We start from the raw sequence: 27,278 nt of genomic DNA, 5'->3' as shown, positions 1-27,278 counted from the left end.
GAAATAAAGAATAAAATGAAAAATGAAAATTAAATGAAATCTAATCGAAGGACATGAACAGCGAAACTCATGACAATGTTTAACAGTGAAAGTAAGAACATTTCAACACCGAGAACGTAAAGAAAACTGATGGATTTTCAAAACAACATTTTTAAAAAAGCCTTGTTTCAAGAAAATTTAAAACAATCAACAAAAATGTTTCTTACCCCACTGGCAAAGATATTTTTGTTAATATAAGACAATCTTCAACTACGTTTGTGGAATATTACGCTTATTTCTAGAGGGCCTGTTTTTACAATATAGAGGTTTAAGAAGCTCATTTGTGAGCGAGCCTAAATAAAAATACGTCTTCAGTTTTCTAAGGAGCATAAAGAACTGGCTCTGAAGCAATTACAAAGGTCATGTTGTATGGTGTGAGACTATAGATTTCCCAAGTTACACAACGATATAGGAGCAAGAGGGAAAGATGAAGTGATGCACCTGTCATACCTAGACTCTACCATGAAAGCCCGAGGGAGAAGTATAATGACTTACAGTTGCTTCAGTGGTAGCGTATAGCTAAAAATATGGAATAACCATGTTTTTCCATCAATCATTTTTTGTTCCCTAACGGTCCAGGCAACATGAGGTATAATTTTCACACATGGATTGGCCACCGCTGTCATGCCTGCTCCTCCTCCTCCTCTTCCACCGGGGTCAGCTTCCCCACTAAACTGATCACTGGCCTGGACTACATTTCCCAGGATTCCCCAGTCGTTTATCATAGTCTGCACCTGTGTCCTCCTCATTAACCTCATGTGTCTCGTCATCTGTTACCCTGTGTCTCTCTACCATCATGTGTAGTATTGTCTTGTTCATGAAACCTACACCTGAGTCCGCCTGCCTGCCGCAGAGTTCGGCCATAGCTTTGTCTTTGCTACATACTAGGAATGAGTGATATTTTACAGTTCACGATATACCGTCAAAGAAATTCCCCACGGTAAGAATTTGTCATCTCGCGGTAAAAACGATAAATTCCCATTGATTGCATTATTTTGTAAAGCCTGATTTATGGTTCTGCGTTAAATCGACGCAGAGCCTATGGTGTAGGCTCTGCGTTGATTTAACGCAGAACCATAAATCAACCTGAACAAACATGGCGGAAGGCGGATCTGAGAGCGAGGAGCTCGTTGTTAAACGAGGCTCCAGCTTCATTATCTGGAACTGGTTTGGATTTAAAAAGAGTGACGAGGAGCAAACATCACCTTTTATATGCAGAGTCTGCAAAAAAACTGAGTGCAAAGGATGGCTATACAAGTAATTTATTATATATTTTACATTATATATATATATATATATATATATATATATATATATATATATATATATATATATATATATAACAGCTGCTGCTGAGGTCTCCACCAGAGTGGTGTAATAATTGGTGTAGTTTAGTAGCATGTAGTATTCTTTTAGAGCAGTGATTTGGGGGCTCCAAAGACTGAATGTGGTGATAGATTTATAATTAAAAAGATGGAGTTGAATTGGTATTTTTTTTATCGTCATTTTTATCGTTATCGGGATAAATGCCAGAAATTATCGTGATAAATATTTTAGTCCATACCGCCCATCCCTACGACATACTAATGAAAACGTCTCACAGTGGTCCAAACTTCCAATAAATCATTCTAAATGTTGTGAGAAGCTTGCAAAATTAAGGAGAATGCATTTGACAGTGTTTGACAGGCATACATTAATTACAAATATCTGAAAATATTATCGGCAGCACGGTGGCTTAGTGGTTAGCACTATTGCCTCACAGCAAGAAGGTTCCTGGTTCGACTCCCTGACCCGGTGGGAGTCTTTCTGTGTGGAGTTTGCATGTTCTCCCCGTGCTTGCGTAGGTTCCCTCCGGTTACTCAGGCTTCCTCCCGCAGTCCAAAAACATGCATAGTAGGTTAATTGGTGATTCTAAATTGCCTGTAGGTGTGAGTGTGAGTGTGTCTAGTTGTATCTATGTGGCCCTGTGATGGACTGGCGACCTGTCCAGGGTGAACCTGCCTCTCGCCTGAAATGAGCTGGGATAGGCTCCAGCAGACCCCCGTGACCCTACAAAAGGATAAAGCGCGTATAGAAAATGGATGAAAATATTAGGTATTGAGAACAGTTTAAGTACTGTAGCTTGTGTGTGTGTTTTGCCAGTCTGCTGCAACAAAATGTCAAGCCACACTTTGAAGTTTTTCAACCAAGCTCTGGAGGACTGCGACAGATTGATATTATGCTACAAAAGGAAGTAAATATTCAGACCCATGTATTTAGTTTAAAGTGGACACATTTTTACCTGGGAAAACTGCTGCCAGTCAAAAAACTACTGCCAGTCAAATAGGAAAGGAAGTCCGCACCAAAGCATCCTTTCACAGAGACAAGGAAACGCTGTAGCAAGAAGAGACAACCCGAGTGGTGGATTTAATCAAAGTACTGGCTAATGTTCATATCTGTGATTTTGAATAGGCTTATGATTAAATATTTTACCTAATAATCTCAATTTGATTCCTGTTTTTGTTTTTACTTTCAAAGGATGAAGGAAATATGTCACAACTTAATGAAAAAACATACATGTACAGTGTGAGATATTAGGATGCGCTTTAATAGCAAAGTGCAATGTAAAAAGCATAATTATTTTTTCCTTCTTTTAATTCAATTTTAAATAATATGAGTAGTAATTAGGGGTGGGACGATACGGGTAACTCACAATTCAATACTGTGGCGATATGTGGCCCACGATAACAATAATATCACGATATCTACGATATTCGATATATTGTAAGAAATTTCATCGATATATCACGATACTGAAAAAGTGACTGAAAAATACCCATAAAAAGGAAAACGTTTGTAGATATGCATTTATTCAATGCCAAAACTTTATACAATGTACAAAGAAAGTGAATTTATAAATAAATAAATAAATAAATAAATAAATAAATAAATAAACAAAAACTAATATGTTTTCTATTTAATTTCGTATACTTTGGCCCATATCAAACTTTTGAGCCGAATAAGTGCATGAACAATAGTGTGGTGACAACCGCGTAAATCCATTATGTGTGTTAAAATATCAATATTTGCCATCAGTTTATCGATTATTTATTGCAACAGAAAACGCAACAATATATAAATTGCAATATCGATTTTTCCCCCCACCACTAGTAGTAATATAAATAAACTTCACGATACATACACCACACAGGGTGTATATATTGTTCCAACAATGTCCCTTTTGGATCAAGAAAATCAATTCCTGCATCAGTTCAGTTTTGATAGTGAAATATATACCTGTTTGATCCTAACGCATAACTCACAACCATCAATAAATGGATGTTTTTGGGGTTGTAGGAGGAGACTGGAATGCCTGGGGAGAACCATGCATGCTCGGGGAGAAACCTCATACTGTGCATAGAAAGAACCCAGCCGTGATCTGAACCACAATCCAGCGGTACTAATCACCACGCCACGGTGCACCCTCCAAATAGAGTACAGAGTAGGTCTCTTGTCAAGCCAACTACAAGACACACACACACATATATATATATATATATATATATATATATATATATATATATATATATATATGTCTCCCATATGGTGATGTGAAAGTAACACCTGACAGATATTCAGTCTTCGAGTGCAGTTTAACAGATGAGAGAGCGCCATCATATTGCAAATTCCCATATATATTATTTATAAATGTGAAAAAAAACATTGTGGATGTATGTCATGTCAATGTGCAGACAGACGAGGAGCGTTTCATGAGGGGAGCCTTATTTTTCCTTCCATAGGCTTCTGAGGCACATACACATACAGTGCCCACTTGTGGTGTTTGACATTAGACACTTCTAGTTGATTAGTAAAAGCTCTCAGTATGAAACTGCATTATCTCAAACAGCCATCCTGATAATGATCTTAAGCACTGAGACAGGCAATTAAGATTTGAGTGTTCAGAAACTGGCCCTCCAGATCAAAGCTATGAATCAGTAATGGTGCGAGCCTACCAAACTAAATGGCTGAAATGGCGATCCACTAGCTAAATGGTCTTAACCTCCAAACACTGTTTCAGATTGCTCCTGCCATCGTTATAATCTCCTCCGGGCATCAAGCCAGGTCAGGAGGACTCAATACTTTTGGTCTCTCTTTACTTTCATGTAGCCTGTTAGATATTCACCGGTTAAACTGATAGAGATGTATTTGCAGAGGGACATGGAGCCACCCAGCTCTCAGATAAAGTTGCCATCTATCGGGGCCTCGAGGGGATGCGGGAGCTATCTAAGATTTAAGAGTGTTTCTAGCTTTCTTTTGAAATGCATTTCAAAGAGTAATGGTCAAAGTGCATTAAAAGGCATGATGCAAGAGTATCAAGCGCTCCTTGAACATATGTCTGAGACACAGAAAATCCAATTTTTGCTCCCTTTTCTTGCTGACCCAACAAACACACATTAATACTAAACCAAACTGTGACAAACTTTAAGATAAATATGATCTAAAAATGGAAAATAAGGCCCCTTCACTTAAGTTAGAGGAATATTTGCTTGACTCAGTGTTTTTCTTCTCCTGTGTTTCATGCTGAATGAACCGAAACATTTGTAAGGAGCATAGCAGGATCAATGTCCCGATGACTTAGCTTTATCAGCAGTCACAATTACTGTATGGATTTTTTTAGCTTTTGCTTTTTTTTTTTGTTTCAATGAAACCTATTTAGGGCAAGCTCTAGGGATTTATCTGTAAAAACAAAACAAACAACAAAAAAAAGTAACTGGATATTAGTGTTCTAGTAACAATCACGGCCAATGCACCATTTCTTCTGTAGATCATTACCTTCATAGATCATAATAAATGCTGAACAAAAGTTGGGCACTCCATTAAACTTTAACTATCCATTTTAAGCTATTATATTATTATTTTAAACTAAACTTGATGGTTTTGGTCAATTTCCCTGTTCCCTGTGCACCAAGACAGTCACAGCAAACCCTTTAAACACTGCAAGCTGCAATGTACGAGGTATGTATCCAAGGAACATTTCACATATATGCCAGGATGCAAGGTTTCCTGGCAGAGCGTTGCTCACAGGAGCACATTCTCTCTATCCTGGCATCTGATGCCAACTCTAGTCTGGCTGTCCAGATGATGGAGAAGGAGATCGGATTCATCAGACCAGGCCATTTTGGTCCATTGCTTCATCGCTGGATCCAGTTCTGATGCTCTCGTGTCCAATTAAGGCCCTTTGAGTGATGGATAGGGCTCTAAAGTTACAAGATACTGTCGATTATTCAGTAACGGTGTATAAATAATATCACAGGATGCCCACGCATTTAAACATGTAGAGCTTTTTGTTTTCCAATATGTATATGGACATTTTGTGTCTTTAATAGGGGTGTAACGATACACTAATCTCACGATACGGTACGATATTATAGCAGTATTTTTTTTAACAACCTTGCATGAGGAACATATGACTGGAAAAAATGGTCTTTTATTTGAAAGACAAAATACAAAACAATGCTGTGCGTTTGCCCTATTGTTACAGTTTGTAATACTTTAAGTTTTAAGTTTAAGTTTAATGCTTTAAGTTTTAAAGAGAAAGCCAGGTCAACCATATTCCACAAACTGAACCAAAAGTAAATGTCAGGTTTGCATTATGCATCTTCAGTTTAATACAAATAAAAATATTTTGCCATATATCTCTCATGTATGATTTGACTTCCAGAAATGTAGTGTAAGAGGAGATTTATTTTGTTAAGAAGGTTATTTTGGTAATTCAGGGTTCATTATTTTATAAATATATTCTTTATATTCTGATGTAAATCAGGGACTATAATGACACTAGCCAGTTTATCTGTAGTGATTAGTCTGTTTTAGATTGGGCGGAGTGATACGCCACAGTACGGCACTAGGTGCTGTGTTGATGTTCTAAAATCCTACGCTGTTGAGGGACATTAAACTACACTGGAACTCAGTAGAAGTTGTCCCCGTGTTTATCCTACTCACGACCCGAAAAAGGTTTAATTTAATAAGGTAAGGCTTAACTCTACACCAGCCTTACATAAGTAAAAGTTCGGAGCTCAAAACCCCCCGAAGAGTCCCGTGATCGGGACCGCAAAACGGTACTAGTTTCTTCTGAGCGGAAGAAGATTTTGGTCCGCGGGTCGAGGCGCGGCCGGCACCAATACGCTGCACGTTACTAGTAAACACAATATAGGCTATTAATATTAATAATCCAATATCGCGATACAGTTTGTCACCTCCACGACACGTATTGTGATGTTTTTCTATCGCGAAATTTCGTGGCACGATATATTGTTACACCCCTAGTCTTTAACTATTTTTTTTTGCTTCACAGAAGGAAAGGTGCTCGCCTGCAACAACGTCATTGTATGTCTTTTGTTGATTCTACTTGTGGGAAATGTTGGGGAGACTTTAATAAAAAAGAAATTACTCATGGCACTTACTTTATACTGATGGCATATTCGTAACACTCTTTACTCCTGTGTCGGATGAGATAGGTGCCGTTTTCTCGGTCCAGAAGCTCCACCTCAGCCTGGTATCGCTCCATAGGCCCTGCAAACCTGAACCATCCATGGACAACTACTGCACTTACACTGCAATCAATCATTCTGAACATGAGGATGAGAACGTTCCATACAATCAATAATATGGCATATGACTGAAATGTGGCTATTATTCACAATCTCCTGTTTTTTGCTTTTGTTTTTTTTTCTACAACTTACCATAGTTGGCCAGAGTAATCAACGCGTTTTGGGACCTAGGAGTGGAGATTTGCTTCAGTTACATTATATTCAAGCCACAGCTAATGGCTAAAATAAGACTTTTTAGTGGTGAAAAACTGCAATTTAAAGCACAGCATCCCTCTGCCAAGACATCGGCAGTTGCCATTATCCACCATTATCGACTGAATGCATTGTACTTACACATGGGCAAGGCCTCACAGCGTCACTTGGAAAGAAGCCAACCTTGCTTGTATCCAGAATTCTGCCCTGCAATGGCAACAGCTTGTTAATCGCATTATATTTGTCTGGGAGCCACTAGACTTCTCCCTCTCCCCTTCTCTTCCTTTTTCCTCTTCCCCTCCCACTCTCGCTTCACTAAATCCTTAGCAATTAGCACACAACAAGCGGTGCATCTAATTTGCAGCCCAAGTTAATTATGGTTCAAACTCTGCCGGCAGTTAGATTTGTACCGCATCAAAACAACAGCCTCGTTTAACACTAAATAATGGATCTTATTCTGGTCTTTGAATATCCAAACAGTGCGAGCTAAAGACTCACAACTGCTTTTTAGCAAAAATGCCTGGAGCAACCATGGGCTTTACATGAAGATCATTAATTCCTTCAGCAAACTTTTATCCCCAACTAAATAAGCAAATTTGATCAAACCCACTTGCTGACTTTTTCAGATGGACATGCTCCCGCTGAAAGAGTCGGGTGTATTTTAGAACCTTAATTCCCTATCGTGTACATCGTCTTGCAGACAGTTATAGGAATAAATAACAGCATTAAGCTCAGAGATCATCTAAGTTTCCAATTCTGAGTTTTAGGTCAATTAGAAGTCCATTGAGTGAATCGGAGAAGATAAGGAGCGGCGAGGACACATGGAGCTCTTCATTCAGCTTCCTGCCTTCTCTATGTTTTCCTCCTCACTCCTCTTTATTATGCTATGAAATGCTTTTTGGGGCCATGCAAGCCCTGGCAGTAACTAGATTGGAGAGCAAATCTTTACCCATCTCTATGATTCATTCTGTGTAATAACATTTCATCAGAGGTTTTTTGAGGGCCCTTCTCTATTTGTTATGCTTTCGATAAGCGTATGATAAAGATTAAACTTATTACTCTGTTGGTATAAACAGGCAGCAGCCAGAGGATCAAATGAAATTACAGTGATTGATTGTATTGTTCTGCCTGGGGGATGGGGGGATAATTGCCTTCTGGGTAGCAGGGGATATGAATTCTCAATGTTCTGTAATTCCATCCTCTGGCGCCACTGGGGATGCTGAAGATTAAAGGTACCCTGTGGAGTTTCCATTGTAAACAAACACAGTTTTGTTAAATTTCGGTGTTTCTCGCCAGATTGTATTTTGGTGTCACTATAAGACTTAACAAACTTGTTGAAACAAAGTATTTTACTCCAAGCTTTGACATGTTATTCTTTACAATTGTAAACTTCTTTATCGCTCTTTTGCTAGATTATGCAACTTTTCTCAGCTTGTTGCTGCCGGCGGTGGATTACCAGGATCAACGTAACATGGTTCTCAAACTTTTGAGGCTGTATAATGAGATTATATAAAATTGTAATTGTGATCGGTGACTGTGTCTAAATAGGTTTGTGTGTTTTCATTATCATTTTTGCCAAAATATACCAGTGATTTGAGTATAAATGAACTGCCATATAATTTTAAGTTATGTAGAAAAGTATATTTGGTATCTGATTTACATTTTAAAACAGAACAATGAAGTAAAAGCAACATGCCATAAAGCATATAAATGAAAATGGAAATGATTTTGGCACAAAGTCCCATAGACTAAAACCGTTTGAAACAACTAATCGGATTTCTAATGAGCTAAAAAGCACCAATAACGTGTCTATTGTACATAATTATTTCTCTCTCACACAACAAATGTTTAAATCTTAGACATCTAGGATAAGGTTTAAAAGTCTTCTCTTCTCATAGTCTGTATCCGTGTGAAGAGGCTCACAGGCGAATATTTACTTTTGGTTTCTTGAGTTATCAGGCTGCTCTCTTGTGGAATTTGTTTGTATTCAGGACACTCTTTATATATTTAATAATAGGCATAATCATTTTCTTTTCGATAAAGCTTAGAATGCCAGGGGACCTCCCACAAAGCACTGGACACTTTCCTCACTCTATTTTTCTTGCTCTCCGTGTTTGTATCCAGTAGGCCACTCTTACTGTTGTCAACAATTGTGTTTCTTCATCTTCTTTTTATTTCTTTCTTGTCTCATAGCAAATATCCCTGGACTCATCTCTTTGTGTTTGTTGGCAAGGCAGATACATGCCCTTCGAGGGCTTAGTTGTACTGGACATTTCTTCCTGCTAATACAGAGTTTTCCTCTCCATTTTCCTGTTGCATGATCAAAACAAGGGACTGAATCAAAATTAAAATGCATTACAGTCTATTCAGATTCAATACAACTGTCTGATGGGTTCCTCAGCTAGGCTCTTTTGTGACCTGGCATTATATATCGATTTGAACTGGAATGAATTTGATTATAACAGGATTTCTGAGGAATATACTTTGATTATAATGAAAATGAATTGGACTCTGTTTAGCTGGACTGCATCAAACTTTTTTACCTTCTGTTTAAAGTACCTTGAGGGCACTATACAAATTAATTGGATTGAACCGAATTAAAATTAAGTGATAAAATGGAAAGATTTATGTAAGAAAATGTGTGCTTTTTTTTTTAGCTTTCCCCTCCCCTACAACATGTTTTATAGCTTTTAAGTGACTGATAAAAAATCTCAAGTTCTACATTTCCCAAATCCATGCCGGAGGAAGGTACCCTGTCTCTCCATAAATGCTGTTTTTGGAACTCATAAAACATGTATGTAACATCTAACATACTCTTATGATGCCTGACAAAACGCTAGTTGGGCGTGCTGTCAAAGAATAAACGGTTGCTGTTTTCTCTCTGACTCTAGATAAGAGTGCTTTACTGACATAACCGAGGTAGGACAAATGTTCTGTGGCCCCCAAAGCACGAACAAGGGCCCTTCTACACTCTTAGACATCTGATTGTACTACTATCTAAACTATGGCTGTTTTTGTAATTTCATACTAATTTCATACCATGGACTGCGCTTACAGTGCTTACAGTGCTTGCTATAGTACAAATGCGTCTGGCAGTGGTCGTTAATATGTAGCATAGCATCATTAAAAACAACTATGCATAGATGGAAGATGCTTTGCCGTGACAAACTTCATTATGTAATATAGTATTCGGCACAGACTACTCAGCACACAGACTTCCAACTTTGGTAGGTAGAAGAAACCTAACCTAACCTTAACGTTCAGAATCAAACATAACTGATTGTATTTGTGGGGTTTCGTTTTTTTGGCACTTGCCCGGCCAACAATAATAAGCAGCTCTTAATGTTCTGGCCTGCTTAAATAAAGGTTAAATGAACATAAATAAATACTCACAACACCAAACACATCTAAAAACATCTAATTTGACTACCGTATTTTCCGCACTATAAGGCGCACCTAAAAGCCTTTCATTTTCTCAAAAACCGGCAGTGCGCCTTATATATGATCATTATGGTCATTTCTGTTACTGTAGTCAGGGGGATTGTAGCTACTGTAGTTGGTGTCGACGAAGTAATGGCGCTAAAAACGTCAGGAATCGTCACAGACGTTCAAGACAACAGCAGCGACGCTGACTCACATAATGGCAACTTTGACGAGACGGAGCAAAGCTGGTTTTTATTTTGCTAATAAAGTTTGACATACGGTACTTTTCTTCTTCTTTTTTTTTGCATTTGCTGTAGGATTTTGTAGCATTTCCTGTAGCGCAGCTCCATCAGGTAGATACGTAACTCAGCCACTATAGTACGGTATTTTACCAGATATTAAGTGCGCCTTATAATGCGGTGCACTTTATAGTGCGGAAAATACGGTATTTGTAATGTTCTCTTATGTTCTGTCTTGCCTGACGGATTTATCGGCGAGCTGATAACATGTTTGGGGGTATGGGATGCACCATATCACCAGAGCTGGAATTAATGAAAAACCACAGCACCCCACCGCTACATTGGCCACAAAATAACTTTACAAAGCCCAGCCATAAATTGGTATTTGGTCAATCACTTCTGGGCTACAGTAGTAATATGGTCGAGCATGAAAGGTGCCAGACAGGCCAACCAGTCTCTGGATACTTGTTCAAAGGTAATAAAAGCACAACAACTCTCATTCTCAAGAAAATGACATCAAATAAATAATAAAAAGTTTAATTATTATAATATATTTCAAAGTATCACACATTAGAACTTATATGGGCTTTTGAATTAACAGAGGTAAAATTAACTTTTCAACATGTTTGCAGATGAACAGCAAGACGATTAAGAAGCAAACGATTCACATACTTAAACTACGTACAGGTTCAAATATTAAGTTTGTTTTTTATTTGCATTGTGTCATCTTTTACAGCGTTGCTTAGTGGGGATGTTCCCCCTTCTTATCAGCTGTGTTGTTTTAGCATACACTGCTTTCTGCTTCATGATGCACTTTTAGAAATGCTTTAACTAAACTCATGTGTGCACTGTTGCAGCATGCAAGGCAAAAAGGTAGGAATCTGTTCATTAAAACATCATCTATAACACTTCTGGGTAACTATGACTATGACAGTTATATAAGCTAATAGCTTTTACAGCAGCTGTTTATAATATGAAGATGGGCCATATTAGCTAAATGTCTATTTTTATTATGATTATGATTATTATTATTATATGTTTGATTATCCCCTTCCAGCATGCATTGTTACCCTGGCAGCAACAATGCAACGCCATCAGGTCTGGGACCCAATTTTCTGGTTGTGCATTCTACTTCCTTACAAGACGCCCCCTTGCATTCATTTCCTCACCCACCACATTGCGCTCTGTCACAACACAGAGCCTGGGAAACCGGGCTCACTGCCCACTACCAGCTGTGCCACTGGCAACGACTGGAGTCGGATTGGCGCGGCACCAGAAGGAAGATGAGGCTTTAATGCTACCATAAAGCAGAGTGAAGAACAGCAAGGGGACGCTGCCAGAATAACCCAGATAAATCGTGCATCCTTTCCAATATAGATAAGGTCAAACCCCCTCAACCCTGGCTGACGTCGTGAGAGGGTTGCTAAATGATGCCAGAACACAAGGTTGTGCACCACCATTAAAACATTCTCCAGAGGCTGAAGTGTGTATTACTTTATTGTTTAACTGTGGCACCTAATTAATCAAGTGAAGCCGCTAATTGGTTAGATCATCTGAAGTCGGTTGTGATTCAATCTAAAGAGTGAACGAAGAGACAGTTACCCTATCTGTAATGTAACCAGGGTCCAAAGGAGCGCATATAGATCTTCCACATATTTCCAAATGTGGCTGACCTTATCTCAATATATAGCTTTGCTGACTGGCCATCAAGCGATAAATCTGTGATTTTTCTTTTTTTCTCTTTTTTTTTGAGTGCAAAAGTTGCCTTTTCTCACAAATGTTTGACGAAATCCTAATGGAAATGCCAAGATATTGTTTGCCCCTGATGAATGGGCCCTGACGCATGATTTATTTTTACTTAGACATAAAACAAGAATGTAGTGAAGGACACACACCTGCCACCAGGAACTCTGCAGGTCAGCAAACATCAACTCAATGACATCCCCTGAATGAATGCTTAGTGGGAGCCCACACGAGGGATTCGGGATGCCGCTATAGTCTCTGACCACCACCATCCTGGGTAAACCTGACAGACAGGGAACAGAAACATATTTTTAACCAAGATGCACTGCATTTGTTTGAGGGTCTTATGAAAGGGAACAGAGTTAACCCATTGATGCCTGATGCCGCATATTTGATACATACCTTTCTGAGACCTCTGTGCCACCCCCACAATCAAAACAATACAAACAAATGTGGATTCATACAATTAAAGAAATTCTAAAAAAAAAATATATATATATATATATATATATATATATATATATATATATACCAGATATAAATAAAAGAAAAGAAGCCTACATAATGTATTAATAGAGGTACACAAAATATTCTTTAGAAAATTACTAAAGACAGAACTGGGGGTGATTTTTTTCTTTTTATTTCAATTTATTAAACACTTTAGATTTAAAAAAAAAAATCGAAATTTTCTGTATATTATTTCATATATCAGAGATAAGGGGATAATACTTTTGAGGATGTTGCACTAATGATATAATTCCATTCTAAACATATAAACATTTACAAATCCACTGGAGTAGATATCACTCATGATGAAATGTAACTGAAATATGTTTTTTTATGTGTTTTTTTTTCTTTATGTGGTGGAATGCCCACCTGTATGTTTCTCTTATCTTTTTTTCTTGTTTTTTTATACATCGAAATAAATAAAAACGAACGAACGAACGAACAAAATAAACAATCAACTAGTGCACTGGCACTAATGCCACAGTGTATTTATACACCCTGTAACTATTTCACTAACTACTAAATCTTTGGAATTCAGCAGAAACAACTTCTTTTTTTTTTGCTTCAGTAAGTGTCTTGTTTTTCCAGCTCTCTGACCCTCAAATACAGAATTCACAATGTTACTGTGAGCTCGTGGTGACCTAAAGCTCCATTGTTCAGAAGAATATGTTCATGCCGTCTAAAACTGCAGCAATTTTTACTTCATATTTAATAGAAAATTGTACAAAAACAACTAATTAAAAGGTCAAGGACATCAGAGTTGGAACAAAGGCATTGTTCTTGCTTTATATACACTGTCAAGAGCTATCAAAAGCTTTAATTTTAACCTTCCCAATGTTTAAAAAGTAATGCCATGTGAAGTGATGCACCCACTGTATGTAAAATGATGGATAATAAATACTCCCTCCACTCTTTAACAACACATTTTTATCACTATGATTTCTTAAAATTAATTCAAGTTAAGGTTAAGGACAGTTATCGTCTTAGTACTTTAAGATGACATGATTTTAGGTGAATTTGCCAGTCGCACCGGTCGCTGACGGATCGGTGGTAAGTCAGCAGGCAGTTGGGACGTGGCACCTTATTTGTTATGTTTAAACAACTCAAAGTTTTGCTGCAGACACTGGCCCACAGGTCACCAAGCCACTGCCAGAGGCTGACTAGAGGCTTCAGGGGATTTCCTTTTGAGCCAAGCCAATGAGAAAGCAGAGAATCGGGTGAGTTGACCACAAAGAGGGGAATGCCATATATATAAAATGGGGGAAATCCAGGAAGCAAGATGAGACAAACACAATGAATCCATAGTGCACTAAGAGTAGGCAGCCACGTTTTCATTACCAAATAGTTTTTGCCCACCTTCAACTACCTGCACGTGCTAATATTCGCACCGTTTTCTCCCTTGATCTATTTTCAAATAATCAACTCATAATTGTGGGTGGTAACGCCTCGTTTTACACGTGTTTTGACTGTTATAGACCAGTCAGGGGACCAATGTGCTGTACAAATGGTGTACTTTGTGGCTTTCTGTTGGCGTTCAGTCAGGTGAACTGCTGCTCTCTCCTCTTTCCTGTCCTCCCAACCCACAACTGTGTTTTTTTAAATGGGAGTTTCTCCTTTCTACAGTCGCCTGGTGCTTACGTAGTTGGGAGATTGTATCAAAGAAAAGTTTTGATGCAATGTGTTGGTTTTTGTCAGCAAAACAATAATTAAATGTTGTTGTTTTATTGACTTTGTATCAATTTGATTACTTTGGAACAAGTTAAACCAGATTGTTGAAGTGCCTTGCAATGACAAATGTCATGATTTAACCCTATATAAATGAAGCTGAATAAAATGGAATTGAATTGAAATGCAAAATGACTGACACAAGTTGTGTAATCTGAACACTCCAACTATCTGCTGATTTTTTTTCTTAAATCACAAACTTTGAAAGGGCTTTAAGATTGAGTTCCAGAATGCGGGGCTGCCATTATCCAATTTTTTACCAATTGTGTTCCATCTTCAGGTTTTACCAGGTTTGTTTCAAAAGCGGAGCCCTTCCAAGCGCTGCCTCTTCAACTGGATTTGTGAGATTACAAACTGCCATTTCACAGCAGCTCTGCATCCTGCTTTATCCTCAGTCTGTCTTAAAGAAGCCCGGCCCAAACAAGGTGTTGGTGTTCCTGCATATTTTGTAACTTCCTTTTTTTTCCATTACATAATACATTTGTGGGACAGTCAAAGACCTTTGCTGACTGACTTAAAGGTCGTCAGTCTTTCTGAGCTCATGCATGAATCATCTAGAGATCATGGAGATTCACCACTGCTTGTCCAGAACCCTGAAAGCAAAGATTTCTTGGGAAGACTGTAAAATGTTTAACTTTTTTCTAAATCAGTCTTTTACATAGTGGTAAATCTTTTTATTATTTAATTTTATTTATGACCTTCTTTAACCATTACATAACTTTTCAATGTGTAGTCTCCAGGCTATTTTTAAATAAATGTAAGATAAAATTGTCAAATTATTGTATTCCCTTATTAAATTACTAATCGTCAAAACCTGTATGTCGACTAACACGAAAACGAGTCCTTCAAATTTTTCTTTTCAAACTACTCACATTCACAAAGAAAATTCTCTTATTGTTATTGGCCGGGTTTCCCAGATCCAACCTCTCTTAAGGATTTAAGAGAGGTTCAAAGAAGGTTTGAACTAAGAGAGAACCCTAAGATACGGGTGTTTCCCAGATGACTTCTTAACACCGTTCTTTAGTTTCGCTCTTTCAGACGCTCTTTGGAGCAGCTGTCCGGTTCTGAAACCAAATGAATCGATGCCAGGCAAATCGATCACCGATCACTATCAGCGCATTTTCACACGCAGCACTGCTGCCTAACGCACTAATTCACTGCTGCCTGTGCGTTATAATAAAAAATTAAGATGATAAATATAATTCAATGACCCTTTTTCATCCAAACGGTGCGTTACTCCGTTATTTCTGGCTACAGTGAGGCTTTTTTTCCCCACACGCAGAAACCGGGAGGAAACGGGGTGGGCGTGTGTGTGCATTCAAAAACATGAGCCAAGAGAAGGCGAGTTTCGCAAATCGCAACGTGGAATTACAGCAATCCCTGGTTTTTCGCAGGGGTTATGTTCCAAAAAGAACCCGTGATAAGTGAAATTCTTTTTACAATTATAGAGGGCTTCAGATTGCAGAGATCATCCCCGCCTCGCACGTATTCCTCCTCTTCTGAATGATGCGGCATCCCGACTCGCGCTGTATACAGCGCGAGTCGGCAGGTGGGTTTTTTCAAGAGAAGAAAATAGTTATGGGTCGTTGTCTTCGCTCTTTTTTCTTCTGGGCAAAAAGATTCTTTAATATAAACCGACACCATTGATTATATTTGAGACTGTAATGAACGATTCATCAAAGGATCCCGTTGATCAGCTGCTGCTTCCCTGTCATCACATAGATGCGCTCGGGCGCGGCGCAGGAGGATCGGTGTCCCGGCTGCCTGGACAGCCCGGTCCGACACACGTCCAGGGGATGAAGTGCTGACGCACGAATGCGTTCATAAAAACAGTTCTGCTTCGCGCACGGTGACGCGGTTGATTTGCAGCGAGAACATGCTGTATAGCAGCCAAATCATCAAATAAATGATATTCATGATGATCGTTTTATTTGTGCGTAATGCATAAAGCATATACAGGAACACACTTGTTATTCCTTATTTTTCTTTTTTTTCCCCCCTTTGCTGTCACCAATAAATGCTAAACAATATAAATCTAAAGTATAAAATAGATCAAAACTTGTGCGGGGTGCATTGTTTTAATATCTCATTGCTTGGTGTAATATTGTTTTGCCTGACGCGGCTGGATCTGTGAGTCTTTGTTCACTAAGATGGTTGTAAAGACTGGGTCAGCAGCATCTTTCATTTCCTTCTTAATGAAAGAGATACTTAAGCTAAGAGCGACTCTGGGAAACGCGATTTTCTTTCACAAGCTCCTTAAGAAGGTTTGAAAGAAGTCTTTCGCTGTTAAGAACTACTTAACTGATCTGGGAAACCCGGCCATTGTCCTTCTGTTTCATCTTAACTGACATTAACACACACCTAAATGCAGTACTCGAGTTGTAAAAAAGAATCAGGGGGGATGATGGATTTTATCATATGGGGACAGATAATTGGTGCTGATTACAAATAATATCATATATTACAAATAATAGCACTGACCAAAACAGCTGCAGAAATACTGCAGGAATGACATAGCAGCAGTTAAATGCAGCCTTCTGTAAGCTTTAAATATCCACTGGGCTTACATCAAATACATCAAAACACAACAATAAAAAACTGTTTTCTGAACTTATCAATATGACTCTGTCCTTCACAGGATAAGTAACATGGATCACTGCAAAAACTCAAAATCTTAACAAGAATATTTGTCCTATTTCTAGTTAAAATGTCTCATTTTAGTAAGAAACTCTCATTACACTTAAAACAAGACTCATCACTGGAAAAAACAACAATTTTCACCTGTTTCAAGTAGATTTTCACTTGAAATAAGTAGAAAAATCTGCCAGTGGACCAAGATTGTTTTGTTTTTAATGCGAAGATAAATCTTGTCCCACTGGCAGATTTTCCTACTTATTTCAAGTGAAAATTTACTTGAAACAGGTGAAAATTGTCAAATAAGTTATTTTTCTGGTGTTATTTTTCTGGTGATGACTCTAAAGGTTGAAATAGCAGTAAAACCACATTCATTGATGAAATGACATAAGGGATGGAAAGGGGGGATGGCAGTTTTACAGGGGGGATGATTTTGACCATTTTTATTTCAGGGGGGGATGCCATCCCCCCTCATCCCCCCTCAACTCGAGTACTGCCTAAATGTGCACGAGCAGACAGTCTTGTCTGATCGAGATCTAACCCGATGAGATGACGCCAACCTAAAAGCAGCAATTGCACTATCGGAACAAATCCGTCTCTTTGATTTCTGAGCGGTGAAGGCGCAGTCTTTCCCTCCGCATGGCAGGCACATAGAGCCACAAGCACGGCGCTGAGGCTAAGACTAAACACCCCTGCCAACTTTAAAGACACAGCCACTTACTCTCCCCTGACTCGTACATCCAGCCTCCCTCAGACAGATCACCCCTCCAGCTACGGCTCCCCTTCAAACCAGCCCGGGGAAACTATTAGCCGACCGTGAGCTCAGATGAATGGAATATCTCACATTCATGTTTTTAATAAGAACAATAAGCACGGCTGTCTTTCTCATAAACCCCTTATGGAAATTGATTTATCACAAAAGGCACAAAGCTCAGCGGTTGAGGCTGAGGCACAGACTGCTGGAAGTGCTTTTCTGCCAGCATTTCTCCGGCGTGGCTCTCATAATGATTCCACCCACTCCAATTCATCTCAATGCCGTCTAGGGTTTAGGCATCGCTGCACGCGCTGAGAAAAGAAGCTTTTCCGTCTACTGGTCAGAAGTTCCCCCAGCATCCTATTATCCAATGGGCAGTCAGATCAAATATATTTGTCAAAGGGACAATTGTCACCAAGTCCCTCTTCTGTGTGTGATCAGGAGCAAGTCAACACATTTTTAATAAAAAAAACATTTAAAGTTTTTTTACATCAACGTAACGACTGCGACAGAAAAAAAATCTAAAGATTAGCGTTGAGACTCCAACTATCTGCTCCAAATCTTACTCTGGGTCAGAGTTTCACTAGAGGATTTGGGTTAACCCTGATAGGATGAAAAGGAGATTTAAAAGAAAATTTTTGTCTGACTGAGTTTATTGACCATTTTTTCTGTCTGCAGCCGTGTTTTTCTGCAGCAATGAGATGAAATAAAGCCTTTTCAGGTTCGCAAAAGAGGCCAACTGTCCAAAACCATACTGACCTGGGTCTGGTGGCATTGTATTTTCCTGAGGATGAAGAAAGAAAGAGAGTTGGGGAAAAACACAAAGAGGAGAAAATAATAGAGGAGTAAAGAAAAAAGGGAGAAAGAGAAAGAGAAAAAGAGAGAGTGATTAGTAAATATAGAAATAGAGGTTCTGAGTTCCTGTGCAAGATCAGGGTGACCTAAAAAGTGAGTCATATAATCTCTTTGGGCTGTTATACTCTTTAAATGTTCGGTCAAACTACTTTAAAAGCTAAAGACGGTAATCTTTTGGTTTGGGAGAAGATCTCATTTCCATATTCGTGCCCATATTCCGTGAATGTTATTTGGTTACAGCTGGTCAACTCACCAGTCTTCACAATCGAACCATGATTACACAGAACTAGCTATGATTATAGTGCAGTCATAGTAGACATGCTGCAACCAAAAGATCAGGGACACAAACTTATTCAGTCATGCCGCTGCAGTTCGGCAGTTTACGCTTAATGCCCAGAAACATTGGTGCAAACTGCTTTAGTCCTCCATGTCCATTAGTATTGAGCACAATTGCTGTCCAGAGGCAGAATAAGCTAAACATTTGCATCATTTATCATCATAATCTTCATATTCATCATCACACTAGAATCGATGCCTTTATTCATTACTTTTTTACAAAGTGAGGAAAGGATTGCATACATTTATCCTGATGATCTATCATTGTAACACATGTGAATACATTTAGGTGCTAGAGAATCTGTCATCAAACGAAGTGATCAAAACTTCTGGCCAATCAGGATTCTATACTGGGAGCTGCAGCAGCGACACCCAAACAACTGGATCTACCAGTAGATCTCTACGGAGCCTGTGAAGGATCATGCAATATATTTTTAATGTTGACAGAATCGAGCGCACGTTGTATTAACTCGTTCGCGCGATTTAATAAAACGTGAGCACATTTAATTAACTCGTGTGCACGTTTTATCAACTCATGTGCACGTTCTATTAACTCGTGTGCACGTTCTATTAACTCGTGTGCACGTTCTATTAACTCGTAATTAAATTGTGCGCACGTGTTAATATAACGTGCTCACGAGTTATTAAATCATGAACACGATTTAATACATTTAATGTGTGGGTAGAGAGCAGGTAGGGGCGGGGTAAGCACGGGAGTTGTGAGTGTGCGCATGCGTGTGGCGGTTGGTCAGAGCTCGTTGGGAGGAGCGTCAGTTGAGCGGCTTCCTGGGCCTTGGAGTTGGCCCAAAATCAAATCAATGATGAGACCTAGATCATCATAATTCCGACGGCGGAGATTACTTGCTCTAAGCATTCTTTTTAAAGTGGCTAGACTGATCACTATACCATGTTGGGTGGCTAGAGTTGCCAGCATTTCTTTTTGCGCCATGCCTAACCCATGGTAAATTCTTAGGAGATCCATGTTTAAAGGATCTTAATGCCCTTATGGCTGATAAGGGACGCATTACAGCACGATTGAATATAACGTGCGCACGTTTATTAAATTTTGATCAAGGGTAAGTAAATCGTATTCATGATTTTATTATATATTGTGCGCACAATTTTCCAAAATGTGCGCACGCTTTGTTAATCGTACCCACGCTTTAATAAATTGTGCTCACGATGACACATAATGTGCTCTCGATTAACTTTAACGTGGCCACGAAGTTACTTACAGGCTCCGTAGATCTCTGTTGAAATTTCCAAGAAAACACATGGCTAGATGGCTTTCAGTTGGCTTTATGAAAGAGACCATGTGACATGAAAGGTAATGACATTCCCTTGCACATAAAATAATGATCCCAGCCTTTAATACCATAATACCATTCGTCACACCTCATTAACGTACAATGCACGATAATCCTGTTTCAACTAAGTGTGTTTTTACAGTCATGCTCCTGGACTGGTTTTAAGAAAACAAAGCGTACATTTTAATGCCTTTTCCATTCCCTATGTGAGGGAAACCGCGGCTCTGGAAATTTGGTTTCAATTACTGCAGAACTAGCCCATCATACTCATCCGATCTAGCACCGTGCTACATTCTTTCTTTTCCTTAAAATCACAGAAGCCTGTTTCGTGTCTATTGCAAAAGTATCGCGTCTGCGGATACGAGTGCACATACAAAGGAGAACAGCTGTAATGCAATGCCTCACCAATTATGTTAGCTTCAGTGTCTGAGTCAGAAAAAAGAGAAACGGTACAGGTCTTACCCTGGGCCTCGCTTTGACAGGATCTGCAGGCAGGTGAGAAACGGACACAGTGAGAGGAATACGATATGAGTGTGGAAGCTTCTTGACATACAACCTCAACTGTCAACCCCTGCTGGCCCCTCATCACCCCTCTGAATGCATAAAGACCAAAGAGCTTCTGCTAAGAAAACTTGTCAAAGGCCTGAGCTGGCTCGAGCCGTCTGCGACTTCAGGGAGGGTAATGTACCTGAACTAAAGCGCCAGACTGGTGACACCGACTCCAGACACCGCGGTGAGAATCGATGCCAGCGATCAAAGTTCTATCAAAGTGGCCTTTAAACTACAAGAAATTAATAGCAGGCCATATGCCATGGATTATTTACCACTACGTTGAAGTTAAGGTGTTCTCAAACCTACAGATATGAATTCTAGGGCCTCTTCACAGTATATAAGCCGTCCTAAATCGCTGGAAAAGCGCTCGACAAAACTTGAACTGGATTGTTTCTGTCTTACCTGTTCTTCCGCAGACTCCCAGTCGCCCGAGACACTCCTTATGAGCCCCAACGCCACATTTTTGACAGAGATAACCCTGGTTAAAGATGCCCCTACAAAAAGAAATATAGGCAGTTTATTTTTATAGCACAGGGGTCGGCAACCCGCGGCTCTAGAGCCGCATGCGGCTCTTTAGCGCCACCCTAGTGGCTCCTGGAGCTTTATCAAAAATGTTTGACCTTTTTTTTTCCTTTTTTTCTTCTTTTTTTTTTTTTTTTAACTTTTTTTCCTTTTTTTATCTTTTTCTTCTTTTTTTCTTCCCTTTTCCTTTCCTTTTTAATCTCGACATTTCGACTTTTTTCATGAAATTTTGACTGTTCTCTCGACATTTCGACCTTTTTCTCGACATTTCGACTTTTTTCACAAAATTTCTACTATTTCCTCGACATTTTGGCTTTTTTCTCGACATTTTGACTTTTTTCTCGAAATTGTACTTCAAAATTTATCTCGACCTTTCGACTTTTTTTCCTCGAAATTTCGACTTTTTTCTCAACATTTCGATTTTTTCCTCGAAATTTCAACTTTTTTCTCGAAGTGCATAATGAAAAAAAAATCTTCCCCCAGTTATAACTAATATAGATATATGAAGCATGTGTTGCCTTCATTCTAAGGCTTATACAAGACTTTTCATTTTTTGCGGCTCCAGACATATTTGTTTTTTGTGTTTTTGGTCCAATATGGCTCTTTCAACATTTTGGGTTGCCGACCCCTGGTATAGCACAATTAAACACAAGGGCTTTACATCAACATTAAAAGCGGCAAGACACAAATAAAATGAAATAAAATGACAAGAAAAGAGGTAAAATAAGAGTACAGCTGGTAAGTATTTAATTTAAGATTAGCTTCAGTAAACAGTAATGTTTTTAGGCCTGATTTAAAGGAGCTGACAGTTGGAGCAGACCTCAGGTCTACAGGAAGTTTGTTCCACCGGTGAGGAGCAGAATAACTGAACGCTGCTTCACCTTGCTTGGTTCTGGTTCTTGGGAACCACAACAAACCAGATCCAGATGAACCTCAGGGGTCTGGGAGCTTCATAGGAACTAACAGATCCAGCATGTATTTTGGTCCAAGACCATTCAGGTCTTTGTAGACCAGCAGTAAGATTTTAAACTCTATCCTTGGACTCACTGGAAGCCAGTGTAGCTGTTTCATGACCGTGTGTAATATGGTCCAGTTTCCTGGTGTTTGTAAGGACTCTGGCGGATATATAGAAGGAACATATTTCATGTGCAACAGCATCCAGAAGGACCTTGACGTCACGCTGTCAAGATAAGTGAAATGACACCGGAGATGTCCTTCAGCTTTCCCAAACCAGGAAACTGACAGTATACGAGCTACAGTTAATAGTCTGCGTCGCAGTATAGTAGATATTTACTTAAGCTGTGCCTCACTAAGTTTTTGTCAGTTTATTTCAAGACTAAATTCAACTTTTTTTTTTCGTAAAGTGCATGAGGAAAAGTCACAGAGGATTCAAGAACAAATGTCATTGTGTTCCTTCAAACTTTCAATGCGAAAAAGGTTTAATAGAGTTTTTAACTAGGAGGACTATCACGGTACATCCACATGACGGTTTGCTCTCCTGGAACGTGTGATGACAGTTCAAGTTCATCACAAAGTCACTATTTCAACCTTCCAGGGACTTTATCAGATGTGCGCTTTTTTTTTTTTCATTATGGGGAAATCTCCTCATCACATCTGAATCTGACCTGAGCAGAAGGTGACAGTAGCTACAGGAAGTGATCCTTTCAAACGTGTGCATCTTGAACTGGTGGGAGTTGTGGTTGGCCTTCTCCGGTCGGATGTTTGATCTAGGAAAAGAAAAAAAAGGTCAGACAGAAATTAGCCGTAATTAAAAACTGAAATTTGTAAGTAATGGTGCTTGTTGCTTTTTATTTTAGAAAAAAATATCTTCATTTTTGGCTCTTGGGAGGATTTTTAAATATAAAAAAATCCATGGAATGTGATATAAAAATATGCATTATTTTACCCCCTCCTAAAATACTAGTTTGTGGTTTCTAAGCAAAAATCTTGATCCATATTTGACTGTTGATGCATTTCAAAACAACTAACCAACTGTCCAAGTCTCTGCTCGTACCTGGGATCAGTATTTCTCCAACAAGACAGTCGGCCAAATGCAACTATTAGTTCATTTAAGACTGGGTCATGTCTAAAAGTTCTTTGCACAATTTTCCCTTTAGTTTTTCTGTTGTTTTTTTACTGTAGTCAAGAACCTGTCTGTGCAAATACTTGGTCTGAACTCCTGAACAAGTTCCAGCAGCTCGGCCTCACCATTCAGCCGCTTTCCACAGGAGAAGAAAGCTCCTTCGATGGTGTAAGAGGAGAGACCGTGGGCAAAACGTGGTGATTGACTTTATGTGGAAATAGTTGTTTTTCAGTTCACTCAAAAGTTTTTTGTTGTGATGACAGGTGCTGTTTATTCCTCCGATTCACTGAAATAAGAGCATTTTCAACCCTCCCTCGCTCTTGAATATGAGTAAAGAAAGGTCTAAATAAGACCAGGTGAAAAAATAAGAAAAATCAGCAACGTGTTAAAGTCCAGTCATGTAGAAGCAGCCTCGTTGGAACAAACCTGACTGACAAAAAAAGTTTTTCTATTTTTTCTTATTTGGAAGTCACTTAAATTGAGTGCCACCATAAGTGAGTACCTCCAGCAGGAGCTCACATCCCCTTCTACAATTTTCACTTTCTGAATTTACTGCTTCTGGTGTCATTACCCAAGGCACACAGCTTATTTTAGAGGGAAAAAAGCCCTGTAGGCTCTTAGCAGCAGAACAGATTTAAGCCTGAATGTTGTTGTTTTTTTTCCTCCCTATCTCTCTCTTTTCCTTTTAATTTGGAAATTACAAATTGAGTCTTAGGCAAGTATCAGGGGCATAGTGCTAAAAGAAGTGTATAAATCATGTAAATGGCATCGACTTTCTTCCGAAAGCATTTTTCCCCCCCCCACACAATCACAGATTAAAAACTGCATCTATAACAACTGCTGCACACTGTTAAGACACGCTGAGGATAAGCTGTACGAGCATCACTGTCCAACACTAACATGATTTCAAACATGGCATCTCGTCTGCTTCACCGTGAACAGGTGAATAAACTAAGCTCTATTACCATTTCATCATGAATTCACTGACGCTGTGATCTAAATGTAATGAAAAATTATTCAATTGTCGCAAAGTAAGTGGAACGTAACCTGCCAGGCTGCAGCACATGATTTTATATCATTAATTTACTGATTGCTTTCTTGGTGGGTCTTTTTTTTTTAAAGACAAAATAATAAAATAATTTAGCTGAACAACTTTAACACTTATTAAGTAGTAGTAGTGTTAGTCGAGTAGCAGAGAAGAAGAGTGAAAATGGAGGAGCATGTGAAAGTTGTTGGACCAGTGAATGAGGAATTTACATTTCTAAAAACACCCGACGGCACCTTTGATAAAGGTAGTGTGATGTCTGTTCTTTGTGGAAAGGACTTTGCTTAGTGTACCACTGAAGCAGCTCAAGTTTAGCTACCACATAAACGCAGCCACAGCTTTGCTAAACAAGCCCAAACACAGGGACAGCCAATGTCCACTTCAAGATGGGACTGACCATTGTTTTCTGCCCTAACAATCAAGCACAAGAAGCCCGCCGCACAAACACAGATTTCACAATAAAGGCAGCTTGCAAACAGAAAAAGTAAAGTTAGAGATTAAAAAATAGATTACCGTATTTTCTGGACTATAAGCCGCTACTTTTTTCATAGGTTTTGAACCGTGCAGCTTATACAAATGTGCGGCTATTCTGTGAATTTTTCTTCCACCACTCGGGGCGCTCTAACCAGAATTAGAATAAAAACTAAGACAAAATAAATGCAAAGAAGAATACGCTACTTCTTCTTTAGCAGATAGAAGTAGGTAGAAGCAGATTTTAAACAGATAAATAAATACCGGTTATTTTCTCTTGGTTCTGTCCCGTTTTAATCAGCAAAGTTGCTGCCGTGTTAAAAGACACTGTTAGGAAAGGATCTATTTAGGTACAAACATGTACATCATTTACAGTTCAAAATCCTTCTGTACATGTAGTAAATATCTAATCTAACAACATAAATATCTGTGGCTTGCATATCTTTTTTTTTTTTTTTTAAATAGAGCGGCTTATATTCACTAGATATAGTGATGCGACTTATATGCATATGCGGCTTATAGTCCAGAAAATACGGTAAGCGTTTAAAAAGGATAACGCACTAAATATGCCTGTAATTAATAAATCGCAATGAACACGCTAATTTGACACCCCTAAAAAATATATATATATATATATATATATATATATATATATATATATATATATATATATATATATATATATATATATAAAATATATCACCACTTGGCATGAATCTTTCTAGCATATTTGACTTCCTGGCGCTGGTGTGCGCATGTGTGCTATCGTATTTTTGTCAGCAGTGTGTGCTTGACTGCAGCTAAAGCCTGACCAAACAGAGCACACGGCCGAGTCAACACCTCCCCGGACCCGGGCACCACACGCATGCAAACAGGGCCGAATAAACACGACTGCACGCACGTCCACTGTGGCCGCTTTTTGTGTCCAACCGTCGGGACCTTGGCGTTCATGGCTCCTTATACTCACATGGCCATTTCAAACTGATCCAGCCACTTCTTCTTCAGCTCTCTGGTCTTGAAGAAGAGTTCAAAGCCCGTGTGCCCCTGCTGGTGCGTCACGTAGAAGCCGTAGCACCACTGTGGATTTCAGCAAAAAGACAGAAATTAAAGTTTTGCTTACACATATGCAAGGACAATTATATTTTTTAGCCGCACAAGTCTCATGATGAAGACTTCAAAAGCGTACCTGATTATAAAAGACAATAAACAATATAATTAATCTGTAATTCTAAGACATACATAGATATATTCTGAGTAATGTACAAAAGAGATGTAATGTAAGCTACAAGACATATGAGAAGGCATCTGAGAGACAAGCAGACAGGTACGTTTTTTCCCTAAAACAGACCTATGAACAAGATGGAGTAACTGAAATAAACCAAGCAGAGAGACGAGAGCAAGCATAAACTGTCTGCCTGAACAAGCTCCTAGAAGTTGCCTTGTTCATGTTGGGGTAAACAGCAAGACATGATCTCCCAGAACGCCTTCAAAAATTCTGGAAATATTATTTCAGATGGGTCGGTGTTTGCTCCAGGGAAAATTTTTCTGTGTCTTACATTGAAAAACAGAACACTGATTGTTGCACTTTAGAGCCACTTAGAGCCCACCCAGTGAGTCATTCAGATTTACGGTGTGCTGTGACATCCAACATCTGTCTCAATTTTTTTTAAAAGCATCTCTTTTAATACCATTAGAAAACACCACAAGGTAATTTGTAAGATTCTTCCTTTCCTAATATTAAAAGGAAAGTAAGGCAATTTATCTCTGTAATACAGAGCAGGTGCAGCTGCTAGCTCGACATGAAAAGGCTATGATGGCTGTTACCGTTGATTGACCACCAGCATCACCTGCAGATTTGTTCCTTTTCTCCTCAAAAGAGCCGTACATGCAGCACTTGCAAGGCAGGACAGTTGAAGCAATATTCAGCCTAGTTTTGTATGTGAATAACCCCAAGGTGGAAAGCCAGGGCAATGTTCTTTGTAACCTTCTTCTTCCTCGGGAGGTAAAAACAGAGGCAAAGCAACGGGAGGACAAGCTCTGCGTGGAAAGGTTAAGTTGTCACAGTTGACGGAGAGCGAGTTGTATTGTGTGTCAGCTGGGCGCAATGCCGATTTTCCGTCTGAGTTCCCGCGCTGACTCATGATCGGTAGGACCAACACAAGGGGGGCATCTTGGCGAGGCCACAACATTTCTCTGTTATCATCATCAGTGCTGAGGCCTCGATCCAGCTCCTCCCAAAATCCCCAGGTAGGTGAAATTAA

At 39.1% G+C, this 27,278-nt stretch overlaps 1 protein-coding gene across 5 annotated transcripts in view; it reads right to left on the bottom strand.

The window, feature by feature from the left end:
• Positions 1 to 27,278, bottom strand: part of LOC133452440 (guanine nucleotide exchange factor VAV3-like) — a 75,357-nt gene that overhangs the window by 13,105 nt on the left and 34,974 nt on the right. For all 5 annotated transcript variants that reach the window (XM_061731744.1, XM_061731745.1, XM_061731747.1 and 2 more), the window contains exons 15-23: positions 25,985 to 26,094; positions 23,044 to 23,145; positions 21,299 to 21,390; positions 20,807 to 20,829; positions 18,606 to 18,630; positions 12,379 to 12,509; positions 6,963 to 7,028; positions 6,762 to 6,796; positions 6,483 to 6,599 (exon numbers count right to left, since the gene is read on the bottom strand). In XM_061731744.1, the coding sequence (XP_061587728.1) occupies positions 6,483 to 6,599; positions 6,762 to 6,796; positions 6,963 to 7,028; positions 12,379 to 12,509; positions 18,606 to 18,630; positions 20,807 to 20,829; positions 21,299 to 21,390; positions 23,044 to 23,145; positions 25,985 to 26,094 (701 nt within the window). The remainder of the gene's footprint in view (positions 1 to 6,482; positions 6,600 to 6,761; positions 6,797 to 6,962; positions 7,029 to 12,378; positions 12,510 to 18,605; positions 18,631 to 20,806; positions 20,830 to 21,298; positions 21,391 to 23,043; positions 23,146 to 25,984; positions 26,095 to 27,278) is intronic.

Source organism: Cololabis saira, chromosome 10, assembly GCF_033807715.1.
Source record: "Cololabis saira isolate AMF1-May2022 chromosome 10, fColSai1.1, whole genome shotgun sequence".
Classification (NCBI taxonomy): domain Eukaryota; kingdom Metazoa; phylum Chordata; class Actinopteri; order Beloniformes; family Belonidae; genus Cololabis; species Cololabis saira.
The sequence above is the reverse complement of the archived record's forward strand: the minus strand, read 5'-3'. Positions and strand labels throughout refer to the sequence as shown.